The sequence below is a fragment of the Felis catus genome, chromosome A1 (genome assembly GCF_018350175.1).
Source record: "Felis catus isolate Fca126 chromosome A1, F.catus_Fca126_mat1.0, whole genome shotgun sequence".
NCBI classification, from domain to species: Eukaryota; Metazoa; Chordata; class Mammalia; order Carnivora; family Felidae; genus Felis; species Felis catus.
This window is the reverse complement of record NC_058368.1, coordinates 136,270,419-136,289,617: the sequence shown is the minus strand read 5'-3', so window position 1 is coordinate 136,289,617 and position 19,199 is coordinate 136,270,419. Positions and strand designations below refer to the sequence as shown.

Below are 19,199 nucleotides of genomic sequence, written 5' to 3'. Positions count from 1 at the left end.
CTGGCTGAAGTCGGACGCTTAACCGACGACTGCGCCACCCAGGCGCCCCTGCCACCAAGTGTTTTAACACAAAGGCCTAAACATCTATGAATTAACAACAACAACAAAAAAACACCTTAGTGTTTTTTGATATTTGTTTCCAGAGATAAATAGATCTGGGCCATTTGCTCCCCTGCCCTGAATACAGCCTATTAAAATAATAATACTAATGTAAGTATGAAAACAATAAACGATTCAGTCTTTCTCAAGAGATGACTTAGCCAGGGCTGAAAAACAAATGAATGGCTCACACGAGATACGTTATTTTTCAAAGTTTAATATTTCAACTGTCCTTGTGCATTTCACTCAAAATCTGATGTAGAAACAAAAACAAACAAGAAACTGTATGTGAGCCAATTGCACCAAGAAGCATAAAATACCTAGGAATAAACCTAACCAAAGATGTAAAAAGATCTGTATGCTAAAAACTATAGAAAGCTTATGCAGGAAATTGAAGAAGATATAAAGAAATGGAAAAACATTCTGTGCTCATGGGTTGGAAGAATAAATATCGTCAAAATGTCGATACTACCCAAAGCTATCTACACATTCAATGCAATCCCAATCAAAATTGCACCAGCATTCTTCTCGAAACTAGAACAAGCAATCCTAAAATTCATATGGAACCAAAAAAGGCCCCGAATAGCCAAAGTAATTTTGAAGAAGACCAAAGCAGGAGGCATCACAATCCCAGACTTTAGCCTCTACTACAAAGCTGTCATCATCAAGACAGCATGGTATTGGCACAAAAACAGACACATAGACCAATGGAATAGAATAGAAACCCCAGAACTAGACCCACAAACGTATGGCCAACTCATCTTTGACAAAGCAGGAAAGAACATCCAATGGAAAAAAGACAGTCTCTTTAACAAATGGTGCTGGGAGAACTGGACAGCAACATGCAGAAGGTTGAAACTAGACCACTTTCTCACACCATTCACAAAAATAAACTCAAAATGGATAAAGGACCTGAATGTGAGACAGGAAACCATCAAAACCCTAGAGGAGAAAACAGGAAAAGACCTCTTTGACCTCAGCTGTAGCAATCTCTTACTCGACACATCCCCAAAGGCAAGGGAATTAAAAGCAAAAATGAACTACTGGGACCTTATGAAGATAAAAAGCTTCTGCACAGCAAAGGAAACAATCAACAAAACTAAAAGGCAACCAACGGAATGGGAAAAGATATTTGCAAATGACATATCGGACAAAGGGCTAGTATCCAAAATCTATAAAGAGCTCACCAAACTCCACACCCGAAAAACAAATAATCCAGTGAAGAAATGGGCAGAAAACATGAATAGACACTTCTCTAAAGAAGACATCCAGGTGGCCAGCAGGCACATGAAAAGATGCTCAACGTCGCTCCTCATCAGGGAAATACAAATCAAAACCACACTCAAATATCACTTCATGCCAGTCAGAGTGGCCAAAATGAACAAATCAGGAGACTACAGATGCTGGAGAGGATGTGGAGAAACGGGAACCCTCTTGCACTGTTGGTGGGAATGCAAATTGGTGCAGCCGCTCTGGAAAACAGTGTGGAGGTTCCTCTAAAAATTAAAAATAGACCTACCCTATGACCCAGCAGTAGCACTGCTAGGAATACAGGAAGGATACAGGAGTGCTGACGCAGAGGGGCACTTGTACCCCAATGTTTATAGCAGCACTCTCAACAACAGCCAAATTATGGGAAGAGCCTAAATGTCCATCAACTGACAAATGGATAAAGAAATTGTGGTTTATATACACAATGGAGTACTACGTGGCAATGAGAAAAAATGAAATATGGCCCTTTGTAGCAACGTGGATGGAACTGGAGAGTGTGATGCTAAGTGAAATAAGCCATACAGAGACAGACAGATACCATATGTGTTCACTCTTATGTGGATCCTGAGAAACTTAACAGAAACCCATGGGGGAGGGGAAGGAAAAAAAAAAAGAGGTTAGAGTGGGAGAGAGCCAAAGCATAGGAGACTCTTAAAAACTGAGAACAAACTGAGGGCTGATGGGGGGTGGGAGGGAGGAGAGGGTGGGTGATGGGTATTGAGGAGGGCACCTTTTGGGATGAGCACTGGGTGTTGTATGGAAACCAATTTGACAATAAATTTCATATATTGAAAAAAAAAAAAAAACTGTATGTGAGCTTACCATTTACTCTTTTCTCTTAAACCTTTTTTTAGGGTTTTCTATTTCCTCTTTGCTTCTACTGGCTACTATCTAAGTCTGTTTAAGTGATGGTAACAAGAACATGTTTATGTCTCAAAGACTATAAAATATTTTCATCTTAATTAAATGAATCAATGACCCACAACAAAATAGCCCTGCAAATCGGCTTACAAAAATACATATTAACAAGAAGAGAAATAGGCTTTTTAAAAATGCCAAATGGTACCATTTTCATTCCGAAAGTAATTATATGCTCTTGAAAATAAGTATGTTCAGCCTCTGTACCCAAAGTGCCAGGAGCAGTACCCGCCACGAAAGATGTGCTGATGACTGAAACGGATTCTAATTTTTTTCTTTTCTCCTTCCTCTCCAGTTTGCCTTCCCCAGTAAATGACACAAATCACACCATAACCTAATTTTAAAAGACACAAATAGTTATTTTCTTTATTCCATATGCCCAAGGGATAAAAGGAAGATATGAAGCTTAGATTATTCTTCAGAATGAAGAACATTAAAGTTGCTGAAAACAGAGGTCTGAATGCACACATGGCAGCAAGTCTGCAGCCCGGGCAGGCCACGATGATTTATGACCTCATTAAAGGCTGTAAGAAACAAACAGAACCAAGAGTTGCAATGGTGTGTGAGGTGATTACTTGGTGCTGACACGCAGACCCTGGCTGTGAGTAATCACCTCCTCAGTGCACAAGCACACTCGTTATCAAGTGCCAAAACATGTTCAACAGTTCAACCAAAGTCATCTTTAAAATAGGAGTAAAAATGGGGTGCCTGGGTGGCGCAGTCGGTTAAGCGTCCGACTTCAGCCGGGTCACGGTCTCGCAGTCCGTGAGTTCGAGCCCCGCATCAGGCTCTGGGCTGATGGCTCAGAGCCTGGAGCCTGTTTCCGATTCTGTGTCTCCCTCTCTCTCTCTGCCCCTCCCCCATTCATGCTGTGTCTCTCTCTGTCCCAAAAATAAATAAACATTGAATAAAAGAGGAGTAAAAACAAAATAAAGACAGGGGCATGGCAGGAATCCACGTATTTAAGCAAAAACTATAAAAGAACGAATTCCTGAAAATGATACAGCCAGGATTATAACTCTTAACTTTTTATCCCCTGCAGGCCCAGACACCTCATTTAGAAGTGGGAGAAGGAAGGGGGCGCCTGGGTGGCTCAGTCGGTTAAGTGCCGACTTCGGCTCAGGTCATGATCTTGCAGTTCACAGTGAGTTGAAGTCCTGTGTCAGGTCTGTGCTGACAGCTTAGAGCCTGGAGACTGTCTCTGATCCTGTGTCTCTCCTCTCTCTCTGCCCCTTCCCTTTTCATGTGTTCTCTATCTCTCTCTCAAAAATAAAATAAACACTAAAAAAAAGGCGTGGCGGGGGGTGGTGGTGGAAAGAATGGTGGAGAGTTGTGGAATCAGACCAAAGGTAATGGTCCATAGCCCAGCCTGGGAGAAGGGGTGGGATTTCCGCAGCAGGTACTCCCATTATAGAGACAATAATACAAAATTATGTGCGGCCCAAAGTTGTTTACTGGTTCCTACAAAGGCCAGACCAACCCAACTGCCTGTATCTCTGTAAAGCTGCTGCCCTTACAGCCCAGATGCACCCATCAGGAGGTATCAGAAGGTAGTTTTTCCCTGGTTCCCACCTTGCACTGGAATAGTAAGGGTTTCCTTCCTCTTCAAACTTCTTAATGATTGGCTCTTTTAAAGCTGCTTCATCCGCAGGGGAGAACTGAAAGAAAAGGGACCATGAATGAATCCACTGTACTAAAGCAACAGATCCACTCAAGAGAACCTCAAGAAAAAAGGGGTGACCATTTCTTGAGTAATAAGGTCACAACCACCATCTGCACAGTGACATATATAGATGACAAGTGATACTTTAGTACACATGATCTCACCTGAGACATGAGTGTCAAACTGGTCCACCATTACATCTCCCTTGTCAGAGACAACTTCCTGAGGCGGTTTAGTGTAAGGTTCAAAACCAAGGGGATCGCAGGGCACCTGAGTGGCTCAGTTGGTTGAGCATCTAACTCTTGATTTTGGCTCAGGTTGTGATTTCATGGTTTGTGAGATCGAGCCCTGCAATGCGCTCCACGCTGACAGTGCGGATCCTGCTTGGGATTCTCTCTCTCTCTCTCTTTGTCCCTCCCCTGCCCTCCCCGCCCCTCAAAATAAGTAAATAAACTTGAAAAACAAAAACAAACCCAAGGGGATAGAGTATTCTAGCAGGGCCTAACAAGGGATGTGAATTATACAAAATGTAACAAAAGGGCAATTTTACATTTAGCAGCTTCTGTTGGATGTGGACCAGTAGGAGATTGTTGTGGGTTTTGTTTTTGTTTTTGTTTTTGTTTTTTGAAACAGGGAGTGGTGGGTATGGGCAGAGAGAAGGGGAGAGAATCCCAAGGAAGCTCCACACTGTCGGCACAGAGCCCAGAGTGGTACTCCATCTCATGACCATGAGATCAGGACCTCAGCCGAAATCAAGACTCGTATGCTTAATCAACCGAGCCACCCAGGTGCCCCGTAGGGGATTTTCATTCAAAATAGACAAATTTAAAACAATTTTAAAGTTTAAATGGGTGAAATATCAACCACCACTTGAATAAACCCAAATAGCTCAGAGATATTTTCCTCTAATTAAAAATTTAATGGCTTGCCCACCAGTATTGCCAGAAACAAGCGATAATTAATTCAGTTGCAAAAATCTTTATGCAGACCAATTTTGAAACCCTGGAAAGTGTTTTCAACTTAAAAAGTATTTCACACCAAAACAAATGACTTATTTCAAATAAATCCAACCTTCTTTTATGTACTTTCATAGTTTAGTATCACTTATATGTCAAGAATTTGGGGAGAGAACCACTAAAATCCTATACTTTCCTTTCATACATAAGAATAAATGAATTCATATATTTGTATATCAATCAAAGAACAACTATTTAATAAAAGACTACCATACTGGGCTAGGGTTAAAGCTAGGTCTTTAAAATATCAGGTAGAATTTCACACCTCTGATGCCTAACACACAAACACACAACAAACACAAGAGTAAACCTCTCATTTCACTTGGATACTCATCAGTACGGAAATGAATAGAAAACTTCAGTTTAAGTCTGCAGAATTCCTGCTGCTTGGAAAAGACAACTGAGGATGTGAAGCATGAGTAGGATGCATTCAGGGAGGCAAGAGCCACCCCTCATGCTTATCTTATCCCCATTCCATAAGCTAGGCGGTTGACCAGATGATCCTAACTGGCAGGAATGAGAACCTTAGAAGGCAGGGCCTCCTCCATGTTATGCCCTGTTACGATAAAACAGGTCACGTAAACAGTTCCAAGAACATGCATCAATCATTTTAAGGTTCGGGGCTTATGCAAAGTAGTAGTATAACTAATAAAAATTAATGCACAACTTCAGAAGAATCTCTGAGACACAAACAAAAGAATCCATTTTCAAAACAACTGCTTGCAAAGAAGAATTTGCCTTAATAAATTATTCTGTTGTTCACTCAACCCTCAGATTATAAGCTGTCCGCCCCCAGACTGTCAGCTACTCAAGGGGCAAGAACCTCACATTTTCTCCAAGTCATGTAAACCTTCTAAGGTGCTTGAGCACTCTATACCCTGTGGAGTACTCAGTCAGTACCTTTTGTGTGATGTTGCTGTCAAGGCCTAAAAAACAATCGCTTAAAAGTACCTACTATTAACATTTAGAAAACTAAAAGCAGCCACTTGCTGATTTGCCTTTCATCAAGCTTCCAGTGACCTTTCCATTTTTCATTTATATGTGCACAGTATAATAATGTTACTCCATCCTCAATTAAAGGACCGGGCCCTCCCACTCAAGGACAATCTAAGAGAGAAACTGGAAAAAACAAAATTCTGCTGCTTTAGGTCATAAAATCAAAGAAGTAAATCGCATTTATTTAAATCTCACTAACTGCAAATGACTAAGAACCTAAGATCCTTATGCCTCAGACCAGTGTCTGAGTTTCTCGAGTATTTTCTTGGAAATTCTGAAAAATTACAACAAGCAACCTCCAATAAAGTAGCTCTAACAAGAGAGATAGAGCATATGGAAGTCCAAATTGCTGACAGTCAGCATCTTCTAAGTGAAGCCAGGCCCTAACCCGTGAACACTGAGGAGTTCTGGGTGCGCTGCTCCCTCGCTCAGCCAAACCCACAGACACAGAAAAAACAGCATTTACTTGTTTCCCTTCACGTGCTCTTTGGTCCTTTGCTACTGTGGCCAACACATTGGCTGCCTGTTCTCCTCCCATCACTGAGACACGAGCGTTTGGCCACAGGTAGAGGAATCTTGGGCTGTAGGGGGGGAAGAAAAATGATCAAATTAATTCACTGTACAACACAGAGGTTTTCACAGGCCTGTGATTACCTCCTAAATTAGTGGTTCTTCATTCCAGCTGTGTATTCCAAGGGCATTTTTTTTAAAAATCACGTTTGGAACCTACCCCAGACGAATCTCCAGAGGTGTGTGCTGAGTGTAGTTGGGTTCTTAAGTTCTCCACATGATTCCGATGTCTGTTTTGATAAATTTTATTTGTCCATTTCATGTCAACTTATTGGGCATAAAAATATTCAAAATATCCCCTTATTACCTGTGCTTATGTCCTGTTTTCCATTCCCGATCTAAAGTCTTTTTGCTTTATTTTTTAGTTTTACTAGGAGACGACCAAATTTGTTAACCTTTTTAAACAAGTAAGTCTGGGCTTTCCTGATTCTTTTATCTTTACGATGTTCGCTCTTTATTGTGTCCTGTTTTCTATTTTCTTGTGTTGAATAAGCTGTTCTTCTTCACACTTCTTGAGCTGGCAGCCTGGCTCAGGGATTTTCAGCCTTTCTTTTCCAGTCTATGTATATTTACGTCTAGTACACACCTTCCTCAAAGCAAGACCTTAGCTGCATCACATAAATTATGACATTATAAGCCATCGCAAAATATTTCCTGATTCCCATTGTGGATTTCTTCCAAGTAGCACGTTTAGTCTTAAATTTCATTTCACTCCTCCAGATGATACAAATTACGGTATAACTGATCAAAATTTGTGAATGCCATTCTATGTTTCAACTAAACCTGTAACAAACTGACCATTTATAAATATACTTGAAGTGTGATTCTTTCTTCAGAGAAAACCCTGACAATCACCTACCTATATGCTCTGCCACACATCCCATAGTTTCCGGCCCCATAAGATCCCCCAATGATGACAGTTATCTTAGGCACATTGGCACAGGCTACAGCAGCCACCATCTTGGCACCATCCTTGGCAATTCCTTCCGCCTCATAGTCTCTACCAACCATAAATCCTAAGGAAAAGAACAGAAAAAGAGCCTCTGGATGTAAGGGAATTTATGTGCAGAAGTCAAATCCAACATCTTGTCAAATTGTATTTTACTACAAAGCCTCTCACTGTAACAAAATATTTACATGCGAAATATACACCCCCAAAAAGTTTGCTTGAAAAGATAAAATAAGGGGAGCCTGGGTGGCTCAGTCGGGTAAGTGTCCAACTTTGGCTCAGGTCATGATCTCGTGGTTCAGGGGTTTGAGCCTCGCGTCAGGCTCTGTGCTGACAGCTCAGAGCCTGGAGCCTGCTTCGGATTCTGTGTCTCCCCCTCTCTCTGCCCCTGCCTCACTCACACTCTCTCTCTCTCAAAAATAAATAAACATTAAAAAAAAATTTTTTTAAAGATAAAATAAAACTGCTCTAATCACTTCTAAAATTTTCATTTTATTGAAACCATTAAAATGGTTCATCTGGATGCACACACAGCTCTCAAACAAGATCAGGATGCCAGGAGTTTACCGTCAAAAATTCTCCCCAAACAGCAGTCAGTGATGAAGGACTGTGACACAGCAAGCTCAGGACGAAATGCTGTAGCAAGCCGAACTACAAAGGCTTCCATATGTCCTGACCTGGTTTAATACATAAACTGTTCCTTCTGAAACACTGCTTTAAAATTTGGATGAAATAAAAAGATAGATGTTTCAAATATGGTAAGAGCCCCCCGCCAGTGACTCAATAGCATGGTGGAAGAATTTTTCACGGCAACTACAGCATTCCTGTGCTTCCTCAAGCTCCTGGCCATGGGAGACGGCTCTGCAGCTGCACTGGGCCCTCCAGGCCTTGGGCTCCTTCCTGCTCACCTCACAAAACCCAAGCCAGGCTTCATGCGTCTCCCTCCCCAACCGTCCACTCACTTGCCTAACTGGCTGTCACTGTTTTTGTTTTGCAAGTCCCCGGCAATCAAGTCATCCGATTCCATTCAGTTTTTATGGGACAGCTGTCCAAGCTGCAGACAGAGCGGTACTGACAGGACAGCCCTCATCCTTGCCAGGCACACTGTGCTTCCCTGGGACCCCTGTGAACAGGGCCCTCGCAATAGCTCAGAGCACCTCTTCCTGCCTTGTCTTGATTTCCTGAAATATTCCACAGTAGCTAGCTCAAATATCAGCTACCTTCAAGCTCTCATCCCTCACCCAGCACCCTACCGCTTCTCTATTCCCTGGAGATGATTTTGCCTTCAAAAATAGGATTCCACGGGGTGCATGGGTGGTTCAGTCAGTTAAGTGTTTGACTCTTGGTTTTGGCTCAGGTAACGATCTCACAGTTCATGAGTTTGAGCCCCACATCAGGCTCTTAGGTGATAGCACAGATCTGCCTGGGATTCTCTGTCTCCCTTTCTCTCTGTCCCTCCCCTGTTCACTATCTTTCTCTCTCTCAAAATAAATACCATAAACATTAAAAAAAAAAAAAAAAAAAAAAAAAAAAAGATTGTGTCACCTCAATTGTCTTTCTCCTAATCCTTCCCAGCATAAAAAACAACATAATCATGCTCCCTTCCTTCCTCTCCTCTCATCTCTTTGGAAAAAATCAGAGTTCTGTCCTCAAAGACTGTCCCTGAGCCCTCTTGTCTTCTTTCGGGGGTGTTCTCATCTCTTCCCACAGTCTTAAATAACATCTACATATTCTGAGGATGCCTATATATTTATATGCAGCCAACACACGTCCTCTGTGTTCAAGATTTTTTGAACTGCTAAGACGCCTGAGTGGCTCAGTCGGTTAAGCATCAGACTTCAGCTCAGGTCATGATCTCATGGTCCAAGGGTTTGGACCCCCATACCAGGCTCTGTGCTGACAGCTCAGAGCCTGGAGCTTGCTTCAGATTCTGTGTCTCCCTCTTTCTCTGCCCCTCCCCACTTACACTCTATCTCTCAAAAATAAATAAATGTTAAAAATATATTTAATAATAATAAAAATAGATTTATTCAACTGCCTTTTGTATGTGTATCTCCATGGATGTCACACAGGACTGTCAAATGCAAGATTGCAAAATCAAACACAACCTCTGCACTCTGCGCCCAACCCAACCGAAAAACCAAAGAACAGAAATGTAGGTGTAACTTCCAAGAACAAGGTTTAACTTACTGGTGGTTAATAAATGATCAAATTATTAGAAACAAGGTCCCCTGAAGCTTCAGAATTCTTTTTATCTGCCCTTCCACAAGGTTTGCCACAAAGTGCTCTCTCAGGCTGCTGTTGGGACATAACGCCTCTCAAAATCCATCTAATCAACTATCATAAACTTAAGGGAAGCACCAGATCAAGATGTTTTTGCACAGGACTGTTTAATGCCCTGCTGACTAGCAGGAGCCAAACTCCTTTTTCTTGTGAAGGCTCGCCTGATTCTAATGACTAACTAAGAGCCCTCCTTCCTTTGAGCTTGAGATAACCAGGGATCATTTTGAAGACAGGAGGAGGGGGGCTTCCAGCTAACCACCATATCTAAGTGCCCCCTATAGGTTAGGCACTGTTCCACAAACAAGATAAGTAACAGAGAATTGTAGGAAAAAGGACTCTACAACCACAGAAGACCTTAAAAATCATTTCATCCACCCTATTAAGATCATCTATGAAACATGAAATCCAGAGAGGGGATACTGATCTTACCATTCTTTGGAGTCCAAACTCAAATCCTCAGACTATTGTTCAGGATGTACATACACCTTTTCTAGTATGTCACTTCAGGTAGAATTAACCACACAATAAAAGATGAGGAAAAGGAAGGAGCATAGCATGTGCTTGAAATCCTTTATGGAAAACAAAGTGCTAGGAAAGAGATGATGGGCCAGACAACACTCTCTGGTAGTGAGATCAGTATTTCTGGGAGAGAATAGCGCCCTGCCAGGGTGGGGGAGGAAGGGGCGTAGGTATGCGTGTGTAGGAGTAAAGGGAGGCCCTCTGACTGTGATACATGTAACTGAGAAACTGCTTTATCCAAATAGGGATAAACATCTCATTTTAGATTCATGAAGTGTTAACCCTTGAAGAGACTCTACCAAACAGTATCCAGTTGAACTTTTTGCTATAATGGAAGTGCTCTATGTCTACACTGCCCAATATCTGAGTCCTACTGGACAGTTAATCTCTGGAATAATGCAACAAAACTGATTAAGCTATTTTCTTACCGGTAATGTTTTGAAGGAACAGCAGAGGAATATTCCTTTGGCAGCATAACTGGATGAAGTGAGCCCCCTATAAGCAAATGAGGTAATCTTTTTAAAGGGGGGTGAACAAATCTGTAGCCATCATGCATCCTACAAACACCATACCTGGGTCAGCAATAGGAAAGTGTACCCTGTGCTTAGCTAGTTTGACCTTACAGTAACAGTAACAATAATACTCCCGTGTGGACCCACGGCCAATGGGACATCGACTATGGTTTGTACTACATTTGTTTGCAGTCATGTGTGTGATCACTGGCTCACAGCTGTAGGGATGAAGTCAATCACTAACATTCTAAACAGCAAGTGAAACTCAAAAAACTAGAAGTGCTTGTCAGTGGGAATTCCTGAGCCTCACTATAATTCCTTAGTTTTCCACTTTAAAAGAAAACAGAGGGGCACCTGGGTGGCTCAGTCAGTTAACTGCCCAACTCTTGATTTCAGCTCAGGTCATGATCTCATGGTTTGTGAGATGGGGCCCCAGGATGGGTTCTGTGCTGGGAGGGAAGGGCCTGCTTGGGAATCTGTTTCTCTCTCTCTCTCTCTCTCTTTCTCTCTCTGCCACTCCCCCGCTTGAGCTCTTTCTCTCTCTCTCAAAATGAATAAACATTAAGAAAAAAACTTTTAGTAAAAATTAAAACAATATAAGCACTTTTAAAACAAGTATTCCTACAGCCTGAGGATACATACATGTCATCCACAGCACTTACAGTTCAAGCGTCGTATCAAAACTTCCCTGAAACATTTCATTGTTTAAATAATGCTCTAGATAAAACATGTTAATGTAAACCCCCATATAAACAGTTTCAAACACTAACATACACACACACATGCTCACATGCACATACAGTGTTCTGCCTACTAAGGCATCTGGTTAAATATTTTAAAGTTTTCATGCAATAAACTTTCATTCATTACTTGACCTTCAAAGTTTAAAACAGAAAATCCTGAAACATGTTTAACAGTACTTGCCTTTTTTGCAGATTCAGAAAAGAGAACTCCGTTATTTCCAATGATACCTATAGGGTATCCAAATATTCTAGCAAATCCTCAAAAGAAAATTGAAAAAAGATTTATGTATTCCACAGGATTTTTAATTCACAGCTAACAGACATAGTTACACATTCTTTAATTTCAAATCAAAGTTTAAAACGTGGGGATTCTGTCTAGGGTACAGAACAGCTCATGTCACAATTTCTTCTTTCTAAAGTACTGGAGAATCTAGGTTCTTTGCTTCCTTGAAAGGAGTGTGTTACCTGTAAAGTTATCACTTTGTCTGACTGGTTGGTTTGGTTCGATGATGGGGTAGGGTGTTGCCCATTCATTTGTGTAACGCATGTCCGAGTGCCTACTAAGTACCAGACAGAGGAACAAATGGAACAAATCACAGGCGGAGAGCCCTTTAAAGGCCCATGTTCAGAGCTATCTGTCATTCTCAGGTGACTGGCTTGCCTGAAAGTGCCTGTGGCAATGACAGGACCTTGAGGTAAAGGGTATAAACTCAGCAAAGGCCACCTTTCTTTCTTTCTTTCTTTTTTAATATAATTTATTGTTAAATTGGCTTACATGTAACACCCAGGCCAACTTGCTTTCAAAAGCGGGAGCACAGTCGAGGCCGGTGGTCACACAATGAACCACTGCACTTTCATTTTCTCTAAAAGCTTCCTTTATTCCTCACCACCAGTCCCACTACCGCTGCAAACACCCACTCTCCATACACACAGACACAAAGGGAGAAGAAAAAGGGGGAAAACGATTAGTATGTGAGGGAGACACCTGAGGGGATTTCAGGAGGCTTTGTAAACCTGAAAAACTACAGAGATCTTCCCAAGAGTGAATTGCAACAAGCCAAACGAGGACTCTAAATAGGTATCAAACACTTGGAACCCAAGAGCCAACAAACAGTGCTTGTTGACAAAGCACTCTCCCAAAGCGCCTGGGGACCCCGCTCTGTCTTCAAGCTCAAGATACACCGGCTGCCAGCTGAGACGCTCGGCGTGTGGTGTGCGACACAAAGTGGTGTGTGACACAAAGCAGGGGCTCGAAAAATTGTTGAAGGAAAATTAATGGATAAGAGAGAGTGTCAACCTGCTGATATGCCAGAACACTGAATTTTTAAAAACTTGTTTTTTTGTTCTTTACTCTGGCGTTGTCTTGGTTTTCTTAATCTTTCAGTCCTAAAATCCCAGCCAAAAGCCTATGCTGCATTTCTTAAATGGCAATGCCACTTACAGAGACAGTGCAAAGGGGTGACCTTCTCCAAAGGTCTAGCAATCCGCTTCCACTTTTGTGCCCCACCCCCACAAAACCAGCTGGGAACCTGCACATCTCTTGGCAGTGTGGTGCTGCTCCTAAGGTATACTGCCCTGTGTGAGCTATTTAGACTTTCAACCCATCCTGAGCCTGGCTTGGGATCTCCAAGCCCATGGGCACATGCCCCACTATATCAGGGACACGGAGGAAGTGCCTTCACCGGCTTCCTTCGGGCCAAACAGGAAAGCAAAATGTCCAAGAAACTACTAGGGCATACCTAGGCAGGTGCAGAGGCAGGAAGAAACTCTTAAGAGCTGCCAGGGATACCTGATCCTCAGAGAAATCTGTTCTTCCTCCCCCCAATACTTCCTCCTGTCACCAACCTCCATTCATTCCCCTCTTCTCCTTCTCACTTCTCACTTCCCCTTCCCTTTCTCCAATCTTATCTGAATTCAAGACAGAGGAATTACATATACCCTCAGTATTCTACGGGACAAAGGTACCACAGGTCTTTGAGCAAGTAAGGGGCAAACTGGTAAAAACAGATGACAAGGACAGCCCATCCATCTTTGGAAAAGAAGCAGAAACAGCTCTGACTTGTTTCAAACCGCTGCACAGTGAGCGTTACATCCGGAACTATTTGGCCACAAATCCTGTCTATATATCAAACAAAAGTCTCTTAATCACTTAAACACCTCAATACAAAAACATAAATTCCACTCCCAGTGTGAACGCTTTTATTGCTCATAAATCACACCAGGAGAAAGTGTTGTGATTTATCCTAAGCCTCCACGTAGATTTGCAATTTGGATTTTTTAGAGTTATTTTTTTTTTCACTCTGATATGTTGCCTTCACATTACTTACTACATTTTCTAGCTTTCATAAGACCAAATAAAATTCAGAGAATTCGTTTTGCCATTCGTCCAAGATAGATTATTATGGGTCTAGCCTCTATGTTTCAAACGCTTTTCTTCCAGAGCCTGCAAACTTAACACTTTAGATGAATGAATGAACTTTTATAAATAGACTTATTTGTTTTTTCAGACGTGGTTTTCTGTCCTGTATTCTCGGTCTAGTGTTTACATGATTTGACATTAGACCCACACAGAGGCTATGAGAAGGTCCTTCTAGGAAGGACATTATATAAAACCTCCCAGTTGAATTAGAGACTAAAGAACCAAGGAAACAGTGCTGAAATTTTCAAAATAATTACAAATTATCCAAACAAGGGAAACCTGGGTGACTCAGTTGGTTAAGTGTCCGACTTCAGCTCAGGTCATGATCTTGCGGTCTGTGAGTTTGAGCCCCACATCAGGCTCTGTGCAGACAGTTCAGAGCCTGAAGCCTGCTTCGGATTCTGTGTCTCCCACTCTCTCTGCCCCTCCCCGACTCACACTCTGTCTCTCTCACTCTCAAAAATGAATAAATGTTAAAAAAAATTTTAATTAAAAAAAAAAACCAAATTATCCAAACAAAAAGAACTACAAATGCTCCCACTGATTTTACTGTGGTAACGGGTCTTTACACAGTGAATTCCACCAAGTCACAGACAAGGTCCTGCACCACAGCATCCAGCCATCATCATACTAAACCCTCTGGATCTACGAAGCTGTTCAGCTCCAAGTCATCTTCACAAAATAACTCCTTTTGAATACAGACCCACATACTTGTCCTGCTCTAAATAACAAAGCTCACACCAAGTGCATCAACACCTGGAGATAAAACATCACTTATTTTCAAAGTAATAGAAAAAGTTCAGGGGCAACTGGCTGACTCAGTACAGCATGTGACTCTTGATCTCGGGATAGTGAGTTCAAGCCCCATGATGGGTGTAGAGAGTGCTTAAAAATAAAATCTTTAAGGGGACGCCTGGGTGGCTCAGTCTGTTTAGCATCTGACTTTGGCTCAGGTCATGATCTCATAGTTCGGTTCGGGAGTTCGAGCCCAATACTGGGCTATGAGCTGACAGCTCAGAGCCTGGAGCTGCTTCAGATTCTATGTCTCCCTCTCTCTCTGCGCCTCCCCCACTCACTACTCTATTTCTCTCAAAAAAAAAAAAAAAAAAAAAAAAAAAGACATTAAAAAAATTTTAATAAAATCTTTAAAAAAAAAGAAAATGTTCACATTTTCAATTCTTTGCCTTTATACCTGTAACTAATGTGTCTCCATATAAGGCTTTGAACTCATTGAATCTGCTTCCATCCACGATTCTAGCAATGACCTAAGAAGAAAAATAACAGTGTCCCTGAGATATTATACTAAAAAGAATTTTTTGCATTAACGTTAGTCATAAGGAAAACAAATTCATGCTTAAGTTGTTACTTTCACAGAATTTCACCCTACACAGCAAGTCTTCTCACTAGAATTTCACTTTAGATGCATGGTTGATACCCTGAAGTCATTCTGGGCCCTGGTTTTACACTGCGTGGTCAGAGCAACAGCACCATGTTACAAAGCAGAGAAGCAGAGAGACTGTAAGGGCTGCACGCTGGACTCAGAGCTCCAGGAGCTGCTCAAAAGTATCAGCTGAGGGTCAGGGATTCAACCACAAAGCACGGGATAGGCTCAGAGTCAGGAGACTTAGCCTCCAACCTAAGGGATCAACAGGACTTGAATGTCCTGGAGGGAGTCTCAGTTCTCACCTCTGCAAAGGTGGGACAAGGTTGTGAGGATGCGATGAACCTAAGCAAATAGTGCTGAGAGGAAGACCCAGCCCTGATTCCTGGCTCTACAGCTGTGAAACCAGAGTCACAGCCTGGCTACCTCAAGTCCTCTGAGCCTCACTTTTCTCATCCGGTTTAAAGAAAAACAAAAAGATAAGGGGAGCCCTCTTATACCACTGGTGGGAATGCAAACTGGTGCAGGCACTCTGGAGAACAGCATGGAGGTTCCTCAAAAAAATTAAAAGTAAAACCACCCTATGACCAAGCAATTGTACTACTAGGTATTTATCCAAAGGATACAAAAATACTGATTTGAGGGGCACAGGCACCCCGATGTTGACAGCAATATTATCAACAATAGATAAGATATGGAGAGAGCCCAAATGTTCATCAACTGCTAAATGGATATAGTCAAGGGGAAAACTAAGGCACAGAATCTGATAGTAAGATAATTTCCTAATTTGAAAAAAAAGATAATTCCCTAATTTAAAAAATATTCTGTCAGATAGCAAACAAAATAAAAGACTACATGCTATACGCAAGCACTAAAAATTGTCAATCTAGACCAAAGAAGACCATGTCGACAATCTGTAACCATAGCAACAGCTTCAACTGTAATCAAAAGTCTAATCTCTGCTAATGTCATACTGATTTAAAACGGTACTGTTTTTTTCCTTTCAACAACTTACTGACATTGCATCCACTTCCCAAAATCAGAACACTAAAAAGAAACAGCTGAAAATTATGAAGTTAACCTACATCATTCCTAAGTTCCACAGGAATAATGAGTCCTATTTTTGAACAAAGCAAGTTTCATCACTGTGCAATGAAAACTTCCCAACCATTAAGAGGATTTTAATCCCCCTCTCTCTTCTAGTAAGAGATCTTTCCCTTATATGTCACTCCCTACTGAGATCTACAGTAGGCTCTAAGGCACCAACCTATCTAAACAGATTGCAGCCTTACAAATGGATATAATGAGATTGACAGCATGGTTTATAGCTCACAGTTCCACTCCACACACCTCTCGGACATCAAAGTTCCTCTTAAGGTTAGTGCCAACTATTCCATACAATTCATCAGCAGGAAACAAAGGATCTTCAGAAGGCTCAATGGAAACCTGCAGAAATACAAAACAACCACATCAACCTGTTAAAAGACATTATTCAGGGTAACATAAGTCAAAATGCTTTTCAATAAAATAAAAAACAGAAGAACATAACCAACTCACATCCAATTTCTTCTGATAATTTAGATTCCTCACAATCTTCCTAGTTATGTGAAGGGCATGAGTATCATCCAAAGCATAGTAGTCGGATACTCCAGACTTTCTACAGAGTAAAGCACACTAAAATAATCAGAACAGGGAAAAGGAAAAGAAGTATCTTAAACCCCAAATATCTTCTCTCACTTAAGGATAGCATCATTTCACTTCCAAAATACTTCAATACATGTCATCTAATTTGATTCTCACAATGGCCGTGGCAGAACGGTATTATCCTTATTTCACAAACAGGAAAAACTGAGGTATACTTAAATTAAGTCCCTTGCCCTAGGACCAGCAGTAGCTGTATAAGAATCCACACCTTCTATTTCTTAATCTTGACCTTCTTCTACTAGACCAGAGAGCCTTGCTGATGAGGACTTCTATTTAATGCTGCTCCCATGCACCTCAAACAAAGCTGTATATGATTAAAGTTCAACAACCACAGACGGCATAATGTAGTCCATAACAACAAAGTGTTTGTCACTAACTAAGCTCCTAACAAAGATGCCAACTATGGTCTCTCATTTCAGAGAGACAGCTGAGGAGCACCTTACAAAGTTACACCCTAAGAGTAAGCTGCTATAGGTAACATACAAAGGCTTGAAGACCCTGTCCCTTGGATCAATGGTAAAACTGGGTATTGATAATAGAAGTGTGATAAGGGCCACTGAAGTTCCCACTCAATTTCAAGTTCGGTGTGAATGATGCATGGGCTTGCTCTATTAGTTTTATTCTGATTAGATAGATGGCTTGTTATCTCACAGGTAGATATGACTCTGTAATATAATATTAAAAATAACTGTAGGGGCACCTAGCTGGCTCAGTCAGTGGAGCATGTGACTCTTGATCTGGGGGTATTAAGTTCAAGCCTCACGTTGAATGGAGAGATTACTTAAAAATAAAATCTTTTAAAAAATAAATAAATAAGGGGTGCCTGGGTAGCTCAGTCGGTTAAGTGTCCAACTTTTGATTTTGGCTCAGGTCACAATCTCACCTCTACCCTACTCTACCCTGGCAGCGCAGAGCCTGCTTGGTATTCTCTCTCCCTCTCTCTGCGCCCCTCCCCTGCTCTCTTTCAAAATAAATACATAAACTTAAAAAAAATTTTTTAAACTAACTAAAATGATGATAAACACAGACAAAAATATGTACCTGAAAAAAATAAAATTTTTCTTCATTTTATGAGTAAGGACTAATCTGCTACAACTAAATTGTGATAATTGTGATGTCCTGTCTAGGAAAAAATGCCAAACCCTTGATAGATATTTCTTAGAAATGGGTTCTCATGGTGGTTCCAAGGCACTCTCTACCTCTGGACTGGGTGTTTCCAAATGAGCATAGAGACCGTGTTTAGTCCTACAGCCCCACACACACTGCAGATACTAGACCCTTCAGTTTTTTTAACTTAATATGACATTTTACAACCATATCTTTTAAATGCTTCATACATAATGCCAGCTATAATTGCTGACTTCTAGCTGCACTGTAATAATTCAGTAAGCAAACAGCAGCAGAAGGAACTACTTCCAAATCAGTAAATATTTAAAATAAAATGCTTTCTTTTCAAAACTGCCTAGTATTCATGAAAACAGCAGGAAAGGGAAACCTTTGATGAGACACTATATTATGAAAGTCTTTATGTCAAATTAACTCCTCAGGATGACTAAAGGTTTAAATATGGATTTACAAAGAGGCACCTGGGTGGCTCAGTCGGTGAAGCATCTGACTTTGGCTCAGGTCATGATCTCGTGGTTTGTGGGTTCGAGCCCTGCATCGGGCTCTGTGCTGACAGCTCAGAGCCTGGAGCCTGCTTCAGATTCTGTGTCTCCTCTCTCTCTGCCCCTTCCCCCACTTGTGCTCTGTTTCTCTCTCAAAAACAAATAAACATTAGAAATTTTTTTAAATATATGTATTTACAAAGACAGAGAAAACCCAAAGCAATCTATTACACTGTTAAAAAAAACAAAAACCAAGCCATCACCGCTTAATCATTATCTCATGATTTTAAACAGGTTATTATTGGGGTGCCTGGGTGGCGCAGTCGGTTAAGCGTCCGACTTCAGCCAGGTCACGATCTCGCGGTCAGTGAGTTCGAGCCCCGCGTCAGGCTCTGGGCTGATGGCTCAGAGCCTGGAGCCTGTTTCCGATTCTGTGTCTCCCTCTCTCTCTGCCCCTCCCCTGTTCATGCTCTGTCTCTCTCTGTCCCAAAAATAAATAAACGTTGAAAAAAAAAATTAAAAAAATAAATAAATAAACAGGTTATTAT

General features: G+C 41.4%; 1 protein-coding gene across 1 annotated transcript in view; it reads right to left on the bottom strand.

Annotated features, from left to right (window-relative positions):
* The window catches only part of MCCC2 (methylcrotonyl-CoA carboxylase subunit 2), a 72,809-nt gene that overhangs the window by 3,703 nt on the left and 49,907 nt on the right, over window positions 1-19,199 (bottom strand). The window contains exons 9-16 of the mRNA XM_003981052.5: window positions 16,898-16,997; window positions 16,691-16,786; window positions 15,152-15,224; window positions 11,722-11,798; window positions 10,714-10,780; window positions 7,394-7,550; window positions 6,431-6,545; window positions 3,862-3,947 (exon numbers count right to left, since the gene is read on the bottom strand). Of these exons, the coding sequence (XP_003981101.2) occupies window positions 3,862-3,947; window positions 6,431-6,545; window positions 7,394-7,550; window positions 10,714-10,780; window positions 11,722-11,798; window positions 15,152-15,224; window positions 16,691-16,786; window positions 16,898-16,997 (771 nt within the window). The remainder of the gene's footprint in view (window positions 1-3,861; window positions 3,948-6,430; window positions 6,546-7,393; window positions 7,551-10,713; window positions 10,781-11,721; window positions 11,799-15,151; window positions 15,225-16,690; window positions 16,787-16,897; window positions 16,998-19,199) is intronic.